The sequence below is a fragment of the Oncorhynchus keta genome, unplaced genomic scaffold (assembly GCF_023373465.1).
Source record: "Oncorhynchus keta strain PuntledgeMale-10-30-2019 unplaced genomic scaffold, Oket_V2 Un_contig_777_pilon_pilon, whole genome shotgun sequence".
NCBI classification, from domain to species: domain Eukaryota; kingdom Metazoa; phylum Chordata; class Actinopteri; order Salmoniformes; family Salmonidae; genus Oncorhynchus; species Oncorhynchus keta.
The window spans coordinates 288,542-309,602 of record NW_026289673.1 but is presented as its reverse complement, the minus strand read 5'-3'; the positions used below and the strand labels follow the sequence as shown (position 1 = coordinate 309,602).

The window sequence follows — 21,061 nt, the reverse complement described above, 5'->3', positions numbered from 1 at the left end:
CCCTAATGACACTACCATGTTCCTTTCTTTGTGATCGTTGTTTGAAAAGTCAATCGTTGCCTCTGGGCCTCGACTATGTTCCCGTCAAAGAAAGTCATCCGTTTAGCTTTGTTTCCTTCAAAATAGAATGCGTCAATCATGGGAAACCGCGAGAATATTGTTTTATCCTGGTGGCAAATTAAATCATTTAAAAAGTAAAACTGACCAGTAAATTTAAAAGTGGCAGCATTGATGTTGATCTCCATTGCCTCCATAGTATTTTCAATAGATATTCTCCGTAGTAACCCCTAGCTGCTTGTCAGTTGCCTGATGACCCACTCATGTAGCCTACAGATGGCTGAGTAACCAAAGCAAAAGGCTCCACATAAATAGAATTCCATCAGCTGCTGCTCCCACACCCACATTCACCCTGCTCTGAACTGTGATGGCAGGGAGTCTGTTGGTCACATTAGACGTTGGACTATCAGTCAGCATAGCAGTTCCTCTCTATTGTATGTACCTCTGTCTGAGAGAACATAACCAAACCAGGTCATTCATGGTTCCACAGTGGCTATTAACTACAGAACATCAAGAACCAGTAAAAATGCTAATGCTAAAATTGAATTCATGTTTTTTTCACCAGCTGTAGCCTGCCCTGTGTTATAAACTAGCTGTTCATAGCTATTAATATTGTGCTTATAGCTTGAACTGTTAAAGCCAAGTCCCACTCTCCTCCCTCTGTGTCTCTGACTGTGTCTAATGGGCCAGTATTTCCTGTCTGTTGAGCCACATTGCCGCAAGTGCTGGTTTACGAGGAGACTCGGTTCTTTTCGAAATGGCACACTAATCCCTATATAGCGCACTACTTTTGACCAGAGCTTTATGAGCCCTGGTCAATAGTAGTGCACTAAATAGGGACTAGGTTGCCATTTGGCACACCTATGTGAGTTAGTGAGGCACCATAGCTGTAGGTCTCCAGCTGCTCTAACCCCCAGAAGAGCTGGAAGGCATGCAGCTCGCCAGACACACCTCATATCTCTTTTACCTTAATAATCACAGCTGAGTGTACAGGGGGACCAGTGAGACGTTGGGCACCAGACACGGCTTACTCGGTTACATCCTCTTAATGATTCAACCAAAATGGCCACTTTTTAGATGTTGAGTTTCCAGGTGTTTTAGTGGATTATTCACATTGACACTGTTCCAGTGTTGTAGCTTGTGCCTTTTGTTATACAGGAGATAAATTACACTGTTTCTGGGCCATTTTGACCAGCAGGAAAGGCATTGTGACAAAAACAAACAGTATAAATGGACTATTTGAGGTAATAAATATAACTCTTATAAAAATGGCACACCATCACTGTCATTTAATTAAGTATTTAATGTTGTCCTTGCTGGTGTGACCCCTGGAATATAAAAAGAATAAAATAATAATAATATATATATATATATATATTTAACCAGACAAGTCAGTTAAGAACAAATTCTTATTGACAATGACAACCCACTGTTCCCGGTAGGCCAACTGCCTTGTGCAGGGGCAGAATGACAGATTTTTACCTTGTCAGCTCAGGGATTCGATCCAGCAACCTTTGGTTACTGATCCAATGCTCTAACCACTAGGCTACCTGCCACCCCATATATACCTCTTTATACAGAAAGATATAGGTATAATGTACATCTTTACCTCAGTATTACTGAGCTACGCCCATTACCTCATTGCTGAACTGTTAATACCTCGTTGGCATGGTTGCATTTTTCAAACCTCAGTTGAATTGCAGTTAGATGTGTGGTCTTATAATGTACTGTTGTTCCACTAAAGAATGGAAAGGGAAGGCTTGGAGAAGTTATGAACAGTTTGATCAAGTAGATTAAACCGAGGACAATGCTGCTTCAAATCCACACTGATCTGATGTATTTTCAGTACATTGTTGGTTCCTATAGTTTGAACTTAAGTTTGCAGTGAATGTTTCTTAAAAGACCTCAAGGTCTTGACACTTAGAAGACAAGACTTGTATATTTTAATGCATGATTCAAAAAGTAATTGTGGAAAAGATTTGTCACTGCTTTTTAATTATTTTCGGGTTGTAGTATGTTAGGTTGAGGAGGATGGCTTCCTTTGACTATAAGATTGTATCTGTTTTATGAATAGCCTTACTGGGCTCAATCAAGTTACCTCATGTCAAACAGATTTCAAACAGAAATACATTTGCCTTAAATATTTCAGTATTTTATTAGGACCCTGATTAGCTACTGCTGAAGCAGTACATAACACTATACTAGTAGAGGACATTCAACATGTACTCTGTCTATACTTCCACAGTTGGAAGTATCACAAATAATCAAGAAAACTACCAAGGGCTTAAAGGTAACCTTTGAACTTTATTTATCTGTTTCTGTAGTTAGTTTTTTGTCAGGTTGCAAAATTCTGGTAACTTTACAGGTTTTCAAGAATTCCAGGTTGGAGGATTCCCGGAATCAGGAGTGGATAAAGAGGGCATCTTCTAAACGGGATTTCTGGGAATTGGGGGAAAGTTTATTTGCAACCCTAGCCGGAAGTGTACTTTGGGCTCCATTTGATCCATATGGTGGAAATTCAGCACTATAGAGAAATGAAAGGCAATGTTCCCACATTTCATGGAGACTGGCAGCGGTAACCGTGAATGCAATGTCGACTCAAATCAGAAAGGACCTTTTTCCATTTGAATTGCGCTGAACTTCTTCTGTGCAGATTAAATGGAGCCTCAGTCTATCCAAACTATTAGAAATGGTCTGTGTTCCATCCTCCACAGTAAGGTATCTGGTTGAGCAGTATGGGAGGATTCCAGCATTGGTACTTTTCTTCTCATGGAGATAAACAACCGAAGCCTATCAGTTCATAAGAACATGGTCTTAGACAAATTGACTACATGATCATATTAAAGTCAAACTCCGATAGGTATAATGCTTGTGTTCCACGTTTTGAAAAACTCTCACTAAGCAGCTTTTACCTAATCTGATGAAAGAAATGTTTTTAAAATGACATAAGTCCCAACTTTAAAATGCTTAATCAGATAATTTTGGGTGGAAAAAAAAATACTGACTCAAACAGATTTGTTTTACTTTTCCAATGTATAATGTTTGTTGGTGTCTCTCAGTATGTGGGGAAAAATGTCTCAAGGAAAAAATATTCTGTATTGTGACAATTCTATGCTGTTGTGAAATATACATTATACTGTCAGATGTCTCTGATCCTTAGTCCTAGTCAGGCCATTTGAGCATGGTGCATGGTGAACGGGGTATATTAATCATTTGATACTTTAGGCCATTTACTCTAATTGTGTTCAACCCCAAAAAAATTCACTATGAAAAACATTGAGGTCGTTTGACCCTTTTGTGGGGTTTATATAACCTGGAGTCGAGCCTAAATATTGTGCAGTTTCATTTTAAGTGAAATGGAAGGCTGCTCCATATAGATTCCACTTATGAGTGTTTGAAAGGGATAGCAGTGAGATTAGGGGACCCTATACCCTTTATTGACTGGTTGGAAGTGTTTGTGAGCCCTAAATACCACCCTGTTCCCCAGAGCACAGGTGTTAAACTCATTCCACGGAGGGCTGTTTGTTTTCACGTCTTCCTTGTACTTGATTGAGGAATTTAGGTCACCTGGTTGTCTTGTGTTTTAGCAGATGCTCTTATCCAGAGAGACTTGCAGTACTGGTCCCTCGGGAATCGATCCCACAATCCAGATGTTGCTAGTGCCATGCTCTACCAACTAGATGCATGGAACCTGGGTTGTCTAGGTCTTAATTGAAAGGAAAAACGAAAAACCTGCAGACACTAGACTAGGCCATCCATGGAATGAGTGACACCCCTGCCCTATAGAGGGCACTACTTTTGACGAGAGTCCTATCAAAAGTTGTGCATTATATAGGGACAAGGGTGCCATTTGGGACTCAAGAAGCATTTTGAAGGATGTTAGGCGACTGTTAACCTGCCGTCTGCTTCTCGTCTATATGGACATAACATTTCCTATGCAGTTTGGGACTTCAATAAAATGTCATTCTTGTATCCAACATCAATTTCCTGATCCGTCTCTTTTTGAGTCCACTGTTATTCAGGCACTGTAGAATAACAGAAAAGCAGTGTGTCCACATACCAAGAGGTGATCAGTGACCAGGCAAAGCCATGTGTTTAGTGAGGAGTATTCTTATGGCTCAGTCTGGCAGCAGGGAAGGGGAGGCTTTAGGAAGTAACACCCCAGTCTCCTTTATCTCATCACCTGATTTACTGAAGGTACATTACAATGGGTGGTCCAGGTCTCCTCGTGTCATGGAACATGTGGGGGGAGGGGGCCTTCCTCTCTTGTTCAAGTAAAGGGGAGGCCGATGACAGAGGGCACCATCAGACCAACTCCTTAATTTGCATTTGTCTAAAACTTTACTGTTACATGTGTACATTAAACAATGTATAAATACAGGTAAACAGGAAAAGATCAATAGTTGGGGTGTTTAATGGCACCCTATTCCAAACCTGATGGGCCCTGGAAAATCAAGAGTTGTACTATGTACCAAAACCAGGTTTTAGTTTGTGTGGTCCTTGTGCCCTCCTCTAAAAAGGACAGACAGCAACCTCTTAACCCCTCCCCCACACAAAGCATATTCCTCCTCTGACATGAGAGCAGCACAACTCCACCTTCTCCCTCAAGGGTCTGAAAACTATTACAGACCCACCAGCCATATAAAATGCAAGTCAGCTTTACTTCTGTAAATAAAATTTATTTTTTTATACAGGTATTTAATTTGCCCCAAGCAAAAGTCAGTCAGTATAGATCATAACGGATGTTGCTGTCACAAATGGAAAGTTAAAACTCTCAGAGAACAGAGAAATCATGTCAGATCTGCCCCAAAGACACTGCAGGTGATAGCCACTGAATAAAGGCTCCATACCAAATGGTACCCAGTTCCTTATATAGGGCACTACTTTTATTAGGGCCCCATCGGGCTCTGGTCAAAAGGAGTGCACTTACATAGGGGATAAGGTGTAATTTGGGCCGTGAACACACTCTTCGTCCACCCGACAGGAGACCTCTGCATTTCATACCAGGACCTGACCTGGAGGGGCTCCGTCTGGGCGCTGAGGAGTTCAATCTCCCTAGATACAGATATAGGATCAGCTTCCTCTCCACCAATGTTAACCATTAGTGGGAGGAAATACAAAGCTGAGTCAAGATCAGCATCTAGGGACAACTTCACCCTACACCGGCACTGAGTTGGGGTCAGCTTGCCTTAAATAAATAATACACTGAGGTGAAGTGATGAGAGGTGGACAGGTGCGTGTTGCTGTGCAATGGGGCAAGGAGGGTTAGGGAACAAGGGTTGAGGACTCATTTGCGCTGGACTGTTGTGAAGGGTGAGGGCATCTGGATGGGTGGTTGGACAGGCTGGAAGGAGGAGGGAACAGGCTTCTTTCGTGTGTCTGGAGAGGGCGCCTGGAGCACTGAGGGGAGGAGCTGGTTACGTTTGATGATCTGTAGGGCGAGCTGTGTGTTCCCTGAGAGAGGAGAGGAGAGGGAGAGGGGTGGTGGGAACATAAAGAGAGGAGAGGGGGTGGGGGGGGGAACATAAAGAGAGGAGAGGGGGGGGTGGGAACATAAAGTGAGGAGGAGGGGGGTGGGGACATAAAGTGAGGAGAGGGGTGGGGGCATAAAAGAGAGGCAGAGGGAAACGGTGAGATCATACACAGCTCTTAGTAAGGTCATAAGGTCCTGACCCCTGACCTTTCTACACTGGATAGAGGTTGACTGACAGCAGTAATCTGTCATCACTGCCTTTGTGCCAGAGTGTGGCCTTCGGCATTCTACCTGGAGAATTCTAGAACTGGAATGTCAAGAGTTTGACATCAGTCTCAACACTTCCTTGGAACCCCTCCCCCTTACCTCATACTATGCTAGAAAACAATAGTCAATAAGAATCTAGAAAAGACAACTATCATAAGGGCCAGATTGGGAAACCTGAGGGCCCCACATCACAACTTTGCAGGTGGGAATGAGACCCCAGAGAGATGACTCACCGTTCTGCAGCTCCAGGTAGACAGCCAGTAAGATGGCTTCAGGAGGAATCTCCTTGGTGTTCACCATGGAGGCGGCCTGGGAGAGAGGAACAGGTTCACAGACATCTAAACCCAGTCATGTTTGGGATAATAACACATCTGAATGGTTCCAAGAGATAAGTATGTCCTGTAGCTGTGTGTGTGGGCGTGTGCCTGCGAGGTATGAACCGTACCTGATGCAGGCACTTGCGGGCCTTCTCATACTCACTCCTCAGACAATAGGCACTGCCCAGGTTGAACAGCATTATGGCCCGGGCTGAGCTCACTGTGCTGGGGTAACACAGAGGAGTCTGCTTCCCTGCTGTACCAACACACAACACACCCTGTCAACACATGATCACTGGATGTCACCTCACACACAGATGGGGAGTCTCTACTGAGACTGCAGGGAGTGTGTTAGGTGATAAGTGTGTGTGTGTATATATACACTCACATGACTCAACAGGCTCCAGATCCCCTTTATCTGGCCCTGTGAACACAAACACACTATCAAACAGTGATCCAGTAGTCATCATGTGACTCAGACATCAAACCATCATGTGGTAAAATGGATAGGTCATTTCAGTTAGGCAGAATACTGGTTGGGGTGCTGTGTTTTCCAGCAGAGCCATCGATTGGAGGAGGGGTGGGTGTGAGGACTAACCTTGGTCCTGCTCGCTGGACAACACCCCCATGGAGACATCAGTGACATTCTCTGGGTTGAGGTGACCGATGGCCTCTGAGATCCGGTCCAGGGATATGAGGGCCTCTGCAGCATACAGGTGTCCCAGGAACCTGGAACAGAGAGACAGAGGATGCACCGTCAGACAGAATCAGATGCACCATTGACTCACTAGTATTGGGGCTTGTTCATGGGGATGTGAACATAGCTAGTATTTACTGTCAAAAAAGGTGATCTACCATGAAACTTCAATTAACAGCCCGGGCGTTAAATCACTCAACACAACACACTTCTTAGAGACTTCTATTTGAGCCGGATTCTTTGTCCTTAATGCACACAGCTTTTGCATTGTTAATTGTTTAATTCCAGCATTATTTATTTGAATTTTACCCCTTTTTCATGGAATCCAATTGTTTAGTAGCTGTACTATCTTGTCTCATCGCTAAAACTCCCGTACGGGCTCGGGAGAGACGAAGGTTGAAAGTCATGCGTCCTCCGATACACAACCCAACCAAGCCGCACTGCTTCTTAACACAGCGCCATCCAGCCTGGAAGCCAGCCGCACCAATGCGCCGGAGGAAACACCGTGCACCTGGCCACCTTGGCTAGCGCACACTGCGCCCAGCCCGCCACAGGAGTCGCTGGTGCGCGATGAGACAAGGACACCCCTACCGACCAAGCCCTCCCTAACCCGGGCGATGCTAGGCCAATTGTGCGTCTCCCCACGGACCTCCCGGTTGCGTCCGGTTACGACAGAGCCTGGGCGCGAACCCAGGGACTCTGATGGCACAGCTGGTGCTGCAGTACAGTGCCCTTAACCACTGCGCCACCCGGGAGGCCCAATTCCAGCATTATTTTAATCAATTTCCTACACGGTCAGGTTTATTTTGTCTTAGTATGCGCCTCTATAAAAATGTACGAGTCTCCTTTATGACTGTGCATTTTCAGCAGTTCTTACTTTTGCCACTAGAGGGTGGTCGGACAATTTTCTGTACTCCTAAAGTTTTGTGTTTTTGTGCTGGCCGGTTAGCTAGCAGTTATTAGCGCTTTCTATCTGCCGATAAAAACGGATGATTGCCATAATTGATTTTTTTATGTCACAAATCACAAATCAAACATTAAACCTCGTAAACGATGAATGGTAATCACGTAAACAGTTAATTTGCTGAAATGTCTGCTGTTGCCTAGCTATTAAATGGGACTGGTGGCTATTTGATACTGAGTTTTACAGTATGTACAGGTGCGACCTAATATATTGGCACCCCTGCACTTTCCTTAAATAATTCCCCTATTCTCAAATCAATTTGACATTACGTTTTTACCCTGAACATTGTTATTGGATTTTCAACATTGCAGAACCAAATTTAGTTTTGTAAACTTGAGCCAAGATGAATTTACAATTTAGAAAATAAAGACCAACGACAAAATGATTGGCACCCCGGAGTTGAAACTTGCACAGCCTTTAGCCAAGATAACGGCAGACAAACACTTCTTGTAGCCATCAATGAACTTGCTGCACCTTTCTACTGACAATTTGGCCCCCTTTCAGCAGCAATCTGCTCTAATTCTTTCATGTTTGAGGGGTGCCCTCCACCTACTGGTGTTTTCAGATCTCACCACAGGTTATGGATGTACATGGTGTGGTGACCAAAAGTTTATTTACCGATTTTTTTACTTATTTTAGAAGAAATACATTAACCCTCCACATTCTGGGGTGAGGAGGACAGCAGGATACCCCCCGTAGTATGTCATTAACCCTCCACATTCTGGGGTGAGGAGGACAGCAGGATACCCCCTAGTATGTCATTAACCCTCCACATTCTGTGGTGAGGAGGACAGCAGGATACCCACCCTAGTATGTCATTAACCCTCCATATTCTGTGGTGAGGAGGACAGCAGGATTACCCTCCACATTCTGGGTGAGGAGGACAGCAAAATACCGCATTAACCTCCAGCCCCTAGTATACCGCCCTCCACATTCTGGGGTGAGGAGGACAGCAGTATGTTATTAACCCTCCACATTCTGTGGTGAGGAGGACAGCAATACCCCCCTAGTCTGTCATTAACCCTCCACATTCTGGGGTGAGGAGGACAGCAGGATACCCCCCTAGTCTGTCATTAACCCTCCACATTCTGTGGTGAGGACAGCAAAATGACCACACCCAAATCTGAAATTAACCCTCCACATTATGCAGTGAGCACAGCAGGATACCCCCCTAGTCTGTCATTAACCCTCCACATTCTGTGGTGAGGAGGACAGCAGTGCAGTCTAGGGACATGGTCTGTCATTAACCCTCCACATTCTGTGGTGCAATCCAAGGAAGGAGGAGGGACTGACGGGAAGTCTGTGGTCATGAAGTCATTAAGTAGTCTGAAGAGTCAAGAGGTCTGCTAGGGCCACATTACCATTACCAGACGGTGAGTCATGTTGAGTGCTGTAAGCTTTGGGGGAGGGGGGGGTAAGTCATATGGAGGTTAATGAAGTGATAACAAGAGGTGCATGGGTAGCGGGAAGGAGGGGGGAGAGGAAGAATCAGAAAGAGGTGTTGAGGGGAAAGGGGAGTGAGGATGAAAGGCTAAGGGAAAAGGGGATAGAGGAATGAGGTCCATCTGGTGTAAGAGTTTATCTGAGTGGGGAAAGAGATAGAGAGACAGATGGATAGAGAGAGACAGATTGATAGAGAGAGACGGATGGATAGAGGTCTTACTTGAGTGATCCAGACAGCTTGGTCTGGTGAAGGAGCTTCTCTGCATGGTTCAGGGCCATCAGGTTGTCTCCTAACACCAGGGCCACGTAGGCACTGCAGGCCAGGAGGGAACACCTAGAGAGACAACACCATATAGGAGGACCCAGTCAGCACGCCCAGGACAACAACAGATCACACCAATCCCGCACTGGGAAACATAGTGGGTTGCATAACTTTCAGATGTGGGGGAATATCATTCTATATTGAAATGAATACTAATTAAACAATACATTCAGTTCTTTCAATTATTTTCTTGGTTAAAGAAAAGTGCAGGTGGGGAGAGTCTGGACTGTAGTGGTCGTGTCTCTCCCAGGCCTCTCACTGGTTGGCAACAGAACACTCAGGGATTCCAGGAAATAAACCCAAGTAGTTGACGGGGCTGCTCGTAAACTTTCCCTGTGGGGTCAGCCCTTCATTCAGCACATCCTCCCCAACTCTACCCCCTCCTAATGAAAAGTGGAGGGCAAGCTTTGTCCAATTAGTCCAGAGAACAGAGACCCAGGAGGACCAGGGCAAACAGAGACCCAGGAGGACCAGGGCAACAGAGACCCAGGAGGACCAGGGCAAACAGAGACCCAGGAGGACCAGGGCAAACAGAGACCCAGGAGGACCAGGGCAAACAGAGACCCAGGAGGACCAGGGCAAACAGAGACCCAGGAGGACCAGGGCAAACAGAGACCCAGGAGGACCAGGGCAAACAGAGACCCAGGAGGACCAGGGCAAACAGAGACCCAGGAGGACCAGGGCAAACAGAGACCCAGGAGGACCAGGGCAAAACAGAGACCCAGGAGGACCAGGGCAAACAGAGACCCAGGAGGACCAGGGCAACAGAGAATGGAAAAAAGAAAAAGTGGATAAAGGATTATTAACTGACTGGGGGAGACAGGAAGGGGAGAAAGGATTATTAACTGACTGGGGGAGACAGGAAGGGGAGAAAGGATTATTAACTGACTGGGGGAGACAGGAAGGGGAGAAAGGATTATTAACTGACTGGGGGAGACAGGAAGGGGAGAAAGGATTATTAACTGACTGGGGGAGACAGGAAGGGGAGAAAGGATTATTAACTGACTGGGGAGACAGGAAGGGGAGAAAGGATTATTAACTGACTGGGGGAGAAGGAAGGGGAGAAAGGATTATTAACTGACTGGGGAGACAGGAAGGGGAGAAAGGATTATTAACTGAGGGGGAAGGAAGGGGAGAAAGGATTATTAACTGAGAAAGGAAGGGGAGAAAGGATTATTAACTGACTGGGGGAGACAGGAAGGGGAGAAAGGATTATTAACTGACTGGGGGAGACAGGAAGGGGAGAAAGGATTATTAACTGACTGGGGAGACAGGAAGGGGAGAAAGGATTATTAACTGACTGGGGGGAGACAGGAAGGGGAGAAAGGATTATTAACTGACTGGGGAGACAGGAAGGGGAACAGAAAGGTCTGGGCAGAGAGGTCTCTCTTACCTGAGGTTTTCAACCTCCTGTTTCCTCAGAGGTGAAGACGGTGCTGCAGAAAGGAACTTGTCTCCTTCTTGACCCTTCCCACTGTCAAACCAACGATAAGGACGTCAGGGAAATGGAAAGAAAGATACTTCCTGTAAAGTTATTCTTCTATAAGAGGACATGGAGAGCTGAATCCTTGTTAATAGTCTATAATCTTAACCACAGTGCTCTACAAAAATAGATTTGACAAGGCATGTTTTAGCACCAATCTCAGGGTGAGATGAGACACTGACCTGCAGGCGTCGCTGTTCTCTGAGCCGCTCTCTGTGCTGCCTGACTGGCTGGTTGTCTTGGAGCCGTTCTCTGCCTTGTTCTCCTGCTGCTGGTGATCAGGGAGGAGGACAAGGCCGTTCCTCAGACAGATCGCTGCAAACTCCATACTGGCCACCGGAATGGCTGCAGACTGCCCATCACTACACACACCCACATTTAGGAGAGGAAACAGTAAACCAAGAGGTTAATGGAGATATAGTAATGATCAACATCTTGAGTTGTCTCAGAGTACCCTCTAATTTCAGCAATCACTACCACGTAAACAAATGTTTTAGCGCCATCTCCTGGACAGCACTGGTTAGGTTCATAGGGAGAGGGAAAACGGACCTGTAGATTGTGTTCTGGGTGGACTGTGATGCCAGGATGATCTTGCGATGGTAGCCCTGCCCAACGATGGCCTGAACAATGCCCTTTTTACTCGGAAGACCCTTGTTGTCTTGTTCTAAGCTCTGGAAAAATAACAAAATGCAACATTTGAATGTTGTTAAGTTTTATTTCACTGTAAGAAAACAAGTGTGTGTGTGAGTGTGTGTTTTTAAAAATCACAACTCACACCCTTGTTGGCAGCAATGCAGCACTCTGCCAACCGTAACCAGAGGCCAGGGTTAGAGTGGTACACCTGCACAGCATCCATCAGGCAGTCGAAAGCCGCCAGGGGCCGGCCGATGTGCAGCAGCTGGATCCCACAGTTATACAGCAACTCATAACGCTTGTTGGCCAGCAGCGCACACATGGGGATGCCCGAGAACTGCTTAGCTGGAAGGACAGAGAGACATCAGAGCTAGTCGGCGTACAATGACAGGAGAAACATGTAGGACCAGTTTCCCAGACACAGATTAAACTAATCCTGCACTAAGATACCATTTTGATGTCCGAATCGGCATTTAACATACTTTTAAGTCCAAGACTACGCTTATTCTGTGTCCGAGAAACTGTCCTGTGGCTTTGAATGGCGTTAAACCTAGTTTGTTGACTCACATTGCCCGTTCCCCGTCGCCCCACCGTCCCCCAGCTGTGCACACGTGTGGTCGTTCTCCTGCAGGGCCTTTTTGAAGTAGAATATGCCTAGGTTGTGTTTCCCCATGGCAAAGTGTATGCAACCCAGATTGTTCCAGAACATACAGCGCACACATTCACCTGATGGTAGAAACAAACAAGACAGAACATTTAGCGGAAGTTCACTTTCATATAGGGAAGTGGCTCCCAAACTTTATAGTCCCGTACCCCTTCAAACATTCAACCTCCAGCTGCGTACCCCCTCTAGCACCAGGGTCAGCTGTACCCCCTCTAGCACCAGGGTCAGCACACTCTCAAATGTTGTTTTTTGCCATCATTGTAACCCTGCCACACATACATTATACAATGCTTTCATAAAACATAAGAATGAGTGTGAGTTGTCGTCATAACGCGGCTCATGGGAAGTGACAAAGAACTCTTATAGGACCAAATCAAATCAATAATTTAGCTTTCTTACATATAAACTTAATTTGTTAATCGAGAATTGTGAAAAACTCACCACAAGTTAATGAGAAGGGTGTGCGTGAAAGTATGCACATAAATCTGCAATGTTGGGTTGTATTAGAGAGAGTCACAGTCATATCATATTCCACACACAGTCTGTGCCTGTATTTAGTTTTCATGCTAGTGAGGGCCGAGAATCCACTCTCACATAGGTACGTGGTTGCAAAGGGCATCAGTGTCTTAACAGCATGATTTTCCAAGGCAAACTGAGTGCAGCCCAATCCAGAAATCTGCCAGTGACTTCTGATTAAATTCAATTTTCACAGAACCGCTTGCTGCAATTTCAATGAGGCTCTCTTGCTCAGATGTGTAAGTGACTAGTAAGTAAGTAAGTGCTCAGTAAGTGGACTAGAGGCAGGGCATGAAAGGGATAACAAATCCAATAGTTTGTGTCGTCCATTTTAGGAAAGTACCTGTGTAATTACGCACCCAACTCATTCAGGTGCTTCGCTATATCACATTAGACATCGTCTGTAAGCTTGAGTTCATTGGCACAAAAAAATAAATCATACAATGATTGAAAGACCTGTGTTAAGACCTTGTTAATGCAGACAGAGAAGAGCTCCAACTTCTTAATCATAGCCTCAATTTTGTCCCGCACATGGAATATAGTTGCGGAGAGTCCCTGTAATCCCACCTAGATTCAGATCATTCAGCCTAGAAAAACATCACTCAGATAGGCCAGTCGTGTGCAAAACTTTCGTCATGCAAGCGGTCAGACAAGTGAAAATTATGGCCAGTAATGAAAAGTTTAAGCTGGTCTCTCAATTCAAAAAAAAGCATGCCAATACTTTGCCCCTTCATAACCAGGGCACTTCTGTTGTAAAACATGCGCTGCCCATATCATTGCATAATGCAGAAAATACACTGAGTTCAGGGGCCTTGCTTTAACAAAGTTAAACATTTTCACTTAGTGTCAAACCGTCTTTCAAGCTGTCAGGCAAAATACAGCAGAGTTCAGGGGCCTTGCTTTAACTGCAGTGTAAAGAGCCTCTCAAACATTTTCACTGTAGTGTCCAAAGCCGTGCATTGCAGTGTACAAGAGCTGTCAGGCATTCCTATGGCAGTGTACCCAAGAGCCTCTCAGTGCATACTGCAGTGTACCCAAGAGCCTCTCAGTGCATACTGCAGTGTACCCAAGAGCCTCTCAGTGCATACTGCAGTGTACCCAAGAGCCTCTCAGTGCATACTGCAGTGTACCCAAGAGCCTCTCAGTGCATACTGCAGTGTACCCAAGAGCCTCTCAGTGGATGCTGCAGTGTACCCAAGAGCCTCTCAGTGGATGCTGCAGTGTACCCAAGAGCCTCTCAGCCTCTCGGTGGATGCTGCAGTGTACCCAAGAGCCTCTCAGTGGATGCTGCAGTGTACCCAAGAGCCTCTCAGTGCATGCTGCAGTGTACCCAAGAGCCTCTCAGTGGATGCTGCAGTGTACCCAAGAGCCTCTCAGTGGATGCTGCAGTGTACCCAAGAGCCTCTCAGTGGATGGCAGTGCTGCAGTGCAGTACCCAAGAGCCTCTCAGTGCATGCTGCAGTGTACCCAAGAGCCTCTCAGTGCATACTGCAGTGTACCAAAGAGCAAGCAGTGGATGCTGCAGTGTACCCAAGAGCCTCTCAGTGCATACTGCAGTACCCAAGAGCCTCTGGATGCTGCAGTGTACCCAAGAGCCTCTCAGTGGATGCTGCAGTGTACCCAAGAGCCTCTCAGTGCATGCTGCAGTGTACCCAAGAGCCTCTCAGTGCATACTGTGAGCCTCTCATGCATACTGCAGTGTACCCAAGAGCCTCTCAGTGCATGCTGCAGTGTACCAACAAGAGCCTCTCAGTGGATGCTGCAGTGTACCCAAGAGCCTCTCAGTGCATGTTCATTAACTGAGCCTCATCCTGTGTGTACCCAAGAGCCTCTCAGTGCATGCTGCAGTGTACCCAAGAGCCTCTCAGTGCATACTGCAGTGTACCCAAGAGCCTCTCTGGTGTGATGCTGCAGTGTACCCAAGAGCCTCTCAGTGCATGCTGCAGTGTACCCAAGAGCCTCTCAGTGCATGCTGCAGTGTACCCAAGAGCCTCTCAGTGCATACTGCAGTGTACCCAAGAGCCTCTCAGTGCATACTGCAGTGTACCCAAGAGCCTCTCAGTGCATACTGCAGTGTACCAGTGTCAAGAGCCTCTCAGTGCATGTACTGCAGTGCCCCGAAGTAGAGGGCCAGGAGAGCCTGACTCAGTGCATACTGCAGTGTACCAAGAAGGCATCTCTCAGTTTGGATGGGAGGCTGCAGTGTACCCAAGAGCCTCTCAGGGAGGGTGTATAGTGGAGTGTAAAAGGAGGGCAAGAGGCACTCTCAGTGCATCAAAACTGCACCACCCAAGAGCCTTGGAAGTGCTTGCACAAAGGAAGTAACATCTCAGTGTTCTATGATCTGCAGTGTGACTGCAAGAAAGATCACCTGAGAACAGTGGATGAACATCTGCAGTGTACCCACAAGAGAGACCAGCCTCACAGTGGGGCATGCTGGGAGTCAGTGTACCCCCAAGAGCCTCTCTTATGAGAACAGCTTGCAGAAGAAGATAATACCCAAAGTCCTGATCCCTAAGGAGAAGGATGCATCTCCTTACTGAATGTCGAGGTAAAATCTTCTTTAGGGTCTGCAGATGACTGTACCCAAGAGCCTCTCATCTGTACAGAGGCACAGCACATACCACAGCAACTGTCACCAGATCCAAATGGCCAAGGTGGAGAAAAGGGACCTCTGCCAATGCATTTGGCTCTGTGCAAACAGATGCAGGTATGAACTGTCTGTGGTTGCCTTCAGAAAGTTACATCACAAACCATGGGTTGGATCTGCACCAGGGGAACCTCAGGGGTGTTGAATGGGTATAAGAGACAGGATGTAGATCAAAATGGGTTGTTGGTGGACAGCGAATGTCGACCCAGCTGGGCCCGTATGAGTCGAGAGGAGACTGTCAAGAGCAAGTCAGTGCATACTGTTCCAGCCCCAGTCGACAACAAGAAATCCAGCCCTGGAAAGAAAGGCCTGGTGTCTGCAGTTTGAAGAGGTGGAAAAGACATAGCACTGTAGGGTTCACATCAACACCCGTGGCATCCCTCCGAGAAGATGGAAAGAGGAGTGCTCAGAGTTCTCTCAGTGCATACTGCAGTGTACCCAAGAGCCTCTCAGTGCATACTGACAAGAGCCTCTCAGTGCATACTGCAGTGTACCCAAGAGCCTCTCAGTGCATAAAAGTGTACCCAAGAGCCTCTCATAGAGTGCATAAAACTGCAGTGTACCCAAGAGCCTCTCAGTGCATACTGGAGCAGTGTACCAAAGAGCCTCTCAGTGCATACTGCAGTGTACCAAAGAGCCCAACTGGGCCAAATGGAGTCTCAGTGCATCCTGACTGCATGTGTACCCAAAGAGCCTTGGGGTCTGATCCCTAGTGCATACCAGAGCAGTGTACCAAAGAGGATGGCCTCTCAAACAGGGACAGTGCATACATGTACAGTGGATCTCTGGCTGCTTGGACCCAAACATCGGGTCTCTCAGTGGATGCTGCAGTGTACCCAAACTCCTCACCCAAGGCGTCGGGAGCAAATGCTTGCACCACCTCCCTACCACCCACATGCAGTGCCTACCACTCCACTATGTCTCCCTCAAAACTGGTCATGGCTTTTGCACCATCAGTACAGATACCAACACATCTTGACCACCAAAGTCCATTTGATGTCACAAAGCTGTCCAGTACTTTAGAAATATTCTTTCCTGTTGTCCTGGTTTCCAGTGGTTTGCAGAAGAGGATGTTTTCCTTAATTGACCCCCATAAATGTAACGGACATATACCAGGAGCTGTTGACACATCGAGCTATAATGCATAGAATTCACTGGCTTGTATGCGAAGCAGTAATTGTTTCAAAACATCTCCTGCCATGTCACTGATGCGTTGTGAAACAGTGTTGTTTGATGAAGATATTGTCTGTATAGTTTTGGGGGCCTTTTCCCCAGCATTGTCCCAGCCATATCCGCGGCAGAAGCAAGAATGAAGTCCTCCACAATAGTATGAGGCTTGCCTGTCCTAGCCACTCGGTAGCTCACCATATAAGAAGCTTCTAGCCCCTTCTTATTAATGGTATCTGTTGCTTTTATACGTCTTACTACTCAAAAGTCGTCTTTATTCTCACTCAAAAAACTCCTGTGGCTTATTTTTCAAATGGTCATGTTTCGTTTCTAAATGTCTGGCAAGAGTGAAGGTTTCCCGCGAGAAAGTAACGGTTAATGTGATTGGATGTTCATTATTTAACTAGGCTACCTGTCTTTGACATTGTGTTGTTATTTCACTGAACACTAGATGGTTTCATTTTATTTCTGTCATTGAAACTAGGCTACTCAAGAGCTGAAAAAGACCCTCACCCAAATGTATAGACCCATTGGAAAAAATAAAAGCAGTTTACATGTATTTATTTTTAAAAATGTGAATCACATTTATTTGGCGTACCCCCGACGGCATTGCGTGCACCCCAGTTTGGGAAAACCTGATATAGGTAATACTCAATTGTGCTGTCGCTAACAGGACAGTCCTAAACCCTTTTCACACCATCTAGACAACCTGATCCATATAGTCCTGAATCGGATATATACTTTTACATAATCTTTTCCAGCACGTTCAACAACTATGTTGGATGTATGACCAGGTAAACAGGGGTCTAAACATACCTGTTTTGATGGCCCCAGGGTGCTCTGCGATGTTGGAGCTGTTTAAGAGCTTCACTGCTTTGCGGTAGTTTCCTCTCAGGTACTCAAAGTTACTCTTGAGGAAGAGTGAGGAAGCAGACTAGTGGGAGATGAAGGAAACACAGGTTGGCATGGAAACATTGACATTCTAGTCATTTAGCAGATGCCCTCATCCAAAACGACTTACAATCAGTGCATTCGACTGAAGCAGGGAAAGGTAGGAAGGGGATGTTTGGGAGAGAGCAGGTTTAGTAAGCCAGTTTAATAACCTGGTTCCAGATCATTTCGTGCCATCTTTCTAACTCCTATGTTCATTGTCACGCCATTGACCATAGGAGTTGGTAAGACAGCACAAACAGACCTGGAACCAGGCTAGTTTAGTAATGTGTTTAGCAACGCAAACATCATGACTCACATTCCCTGCTGTGTTCATCACAGACTTGATCTCCCTTTTGCAGGCCTTTGAAGACTTCATCTGAATGTACGCTCGCACTTTGTACTGTGGACAGGAAGAACGACAAGTGTGAAACAAAAGCAGCAATTCAAAAGCTGCTTTTCCGTCTTCATTTCCTCCACCTCAGGAAAAGGATTGGTGTTAAACGTACCTGGTGCATTTTGGATTTTGCCGCTTCGATCATGTCAATGAACTCTGCCTTCTGGTTCCGACCATCTTTGTTGACACTCTGCAATATCAAGAGAGACACCAACGTTTGAAAATAACCACATTGCATTAAGAAAATATAGACTTCAAATGTCTTCTCATAGTAAGTGAAGTTTAAAACCATTAGTAAAATAGCCTGCACTCAGATGTAACTAGCGTAAGCTCAGTAAGATATTTTTTTGGGGCAAACAAAAATTATGTGGACACCCAAAGTAGGAGTGTATTGTGTTTGGTTCTAAAGGCACCTTTACACTGACCCAACATTGACCAACGCTCCAACATTTGACACCAACCGCCAAATCACACCTATTCAATTCTGTGTTTGTTGGTCAATGTTGTGTCAGTGTGTAAGCGCCTGAAGTATATTTTAGTAACCTGTCCTCCAGTAAGCTCCCTGAGATTATCCTGAATGAGGTCTGCTGCCTCCACTACCGGGTCCCTGTGAATGTAGAACTTGCACTGTGCCTGAAATATTACCTGGACATGACAGACAACCTCAATGTGAGTACACACGCAGATAGCACATCTTTGCCGTCAACACAAGAACCTTACAGTTGCCACTAATAATAACATATCTGCTTAGGAAGAACAGTCCTTTCTCCAAGAGGTGTAAAATAACATTCAACATACATGAGCACAGTAACAAACATCAGAACATCATGGGTCAAAGTCAGAAACATGACACCCGAGAATGGTGCATGCTAGCACACCCCTCTTTAGAGGGACACGTACCTCCCCTTTGCCGTTCTTGTTATTTCCCTGTACAGACAGTTTCTCCAGCACAGCAAGGAGATGGAGGGCCTTCTCTGGCTGGTACGTTAGCAGGTACAGATCCACCAGCAAGAAGCAGACCGCCAGAGCAAACTTCTCTTCTAGGACAAATAACACCATCAAGCTAAACTGTTGGGCTGCAAAGGCAGATTCATCAGGAACATTGCCAGTTGCTGTGACTAAGTGTGTGCGTGTGAGTGTGTGTACTGTGTAGTCATGCAATACATTTCAATGTTTGTGTTCTCTGACAAGAGCTTATAGTCTGACAAATACGACTGTCCATATAAAAACACCAAAACATACCAAACGGCTCCAGAAAATGGTACAGCCTCTCTCCAATAGCAATAGCTTCAGAGTACTGTCTCATGTGGTAGTGAATGATAGCTTGATTGTAGTAGAGAAGACTGTTTTCTACATCATCCAAACCATCAATATCCTCCATTGAAGTGTGAACCTTGGTAGACAAAAAAGATGCATGAATGTTAAGTATTAGCCAACTTAATGAACTATTGTGTGCATCTGTGAATATATTCATCAAGAATCAAGACATTTAAAACAGGAATCAACGATACTAGAATATGTTTAACATTTATTTGGCGTGTCATTGAGAGACTGGATAAAAGGTTTCAACGATAGTCACCTGGTTTTTCATTGCAATAAGAGTCTGCTTCAGTGTGCATGTGGTGGTTTGGCCGCTCTTGTAGAATTCAGCTATTGCTTTATTCAAAGCAATCTTGTAGTCCTCCTTGTTCAACTCTTGCAGCTTCCCAAGGTGTTTCAAAGAGTCCTCATAGTTTCCAGCCTGTGAGTAAACAAATTAAAATCAACAAATGTAACAAAAAAACTTGTGAATAGTTGCATCAACAAATGTAAACAAATATATGTAAATGTCAAATGTAAACAAACATAAATCAGATAGGTTTGGTAGATGGAGTTGAAGCCAAGTTGGCCAACTCCCTAGGATTGCACAATTTGCAGCAAACTGTTAATGGTAAATAAATGCGACGTTACCGTAAACGCCTCCAACGCATTTGCAGCTATTGCTTTTTCTTGGTCTGAAATCCCAGGGGAAGAAGTGTTATCATGCTTGACTTGAATTAAAAATATTAAAACAAAAATATATATATATATAGCCCATTTAGCTAGCTAATAATGCCAAATGTTTGCTGCCAAGCCATAACATAATGTTAAACCAAGTTAGCTAGGTCCAAATTCTGGTGGGCGTGTGTTGACAGTTAGCATTCATGACACGCTAGTCAACATTGTTGACATGACAAGTTTGGGAACTAGCAAGCTAGTGAATAGGTTGTCGAGTGTGCCAATGTTGGCACACGTGACACAATTAACAACTAGCTAGCTAACTAAATAGTTGTTTATTGGCATGTTTAGTTAGTAAATATAAATTCATAGCTAGTTAGCTACCAACGCAGCTAGCGCAAGGACACTGGAAGGATAGCTAGCTAGCAACACTGGCGTTTGCTAATATCAGCTAGCAAACAACCGATGGTTGGTTAAATGTAAAGCCCATGTAAATGCTGTTGGATGATTAAAACTAGTGTTTGTACTAGCTAGCTATCCGTACAGTTAGCAAGATATAAATAACCGCGTTAGCATACCACTTTATTTAACACATATTAGCTAGCAAGCTAGTCACTCTCCCACCTGTGTTGTTATCTGCCATTTCGGGGATCTCGTGCTTTAATTGATGGAAATGCCCCAGCCAGAAGGTTTACTAAGATAAATATTGGGACAAAACGATTCGTTTACTATGTTAGCTAGCCAAGATGATAAATGTAAGTACTCAGCTCGTTCGTAACTAGAACAATATATCCGAAATCTGACCGCTCTCAAATGCTTTTTTTCAGTGTTCCGCCATTGAAATGACGCTTGAAGTAAACAAATCTGAAAGAGGGGCAGCTCGTGACACAGATGCCTGTCAACACAGATACATAGTACCATCTACCGGTATGGAGGGAAAATTCAAGAAAAGTGTATTACTCAAAGCCTGGTCCCCATCCCATACATCAAATGATGTGGTCACTCTCACTGTAAAATAAAATAATCCTGCGTATTCATTTGCATTACCGGGTCAGAAGACATACATGATCTGCACAACTTAATAAAAACCAAAGCTAATAAAAT

General features: G+C 45.2%; 1 protein-coding gene across 2 annotated transcripts; it reads right to left on the bottom strand.

Annotated features, from left to right (window-relative positions):
- Window positions 1-4,715: 4,715 nt before the first annotated feature.
- LOC127926541 (CCR4-NOT transcription complex subunit 10-like) lies at window positions 4,716-20,812 on the bottom strand. Of its 2 annotated transcripts, none has more exons than XM_052511972.1 (19): window positions 20,582-20,812; window positions 19,931-19,974; window positions 19,560-19,721; window positions 19,223-19,373; window positions 18,881-19,020; window positions 18,093-18,170; window positions 17,903-17,986; window positions 17,470-17,587; window positions 12,224-12,382; window positions 11,799-12,001; window positions 11,573-11,694; window positions 11,206-11,385; window positions 10,934-11,014; window positions 9,439-9,552; window positions 6,713-6,843; window positions 6,503-6,538; window positions 6,243-6,370; window positions 6,031-6,106; window positions 4,716-5,511 (listed from the first exon to the last, which is right to left on the bottom strand). In XM_052511972.1, the coding sequence occupies exons 1-19, from the start codon at window positions 20,598-20,600 to the stop codon at window positions 5,345-5,347; spliced, it is 2,193 nt and encodes a 730-aa protein (XP_052367932.1). In that variant the 5' UTR covers window positions 20,601-20,812; the 3' UTR covers window positions 4,716-5,344. The 2 variants fall into 2 exon arrangements, with proteins under 2 accessions (XP_052367932.1, XP_052367933.1); XM_052511973.1 differs by having other exon boundaries at window positions 18,881-19,017.
- Window positions 20,813-21,061: the final 249 nt, after the last annotated feature.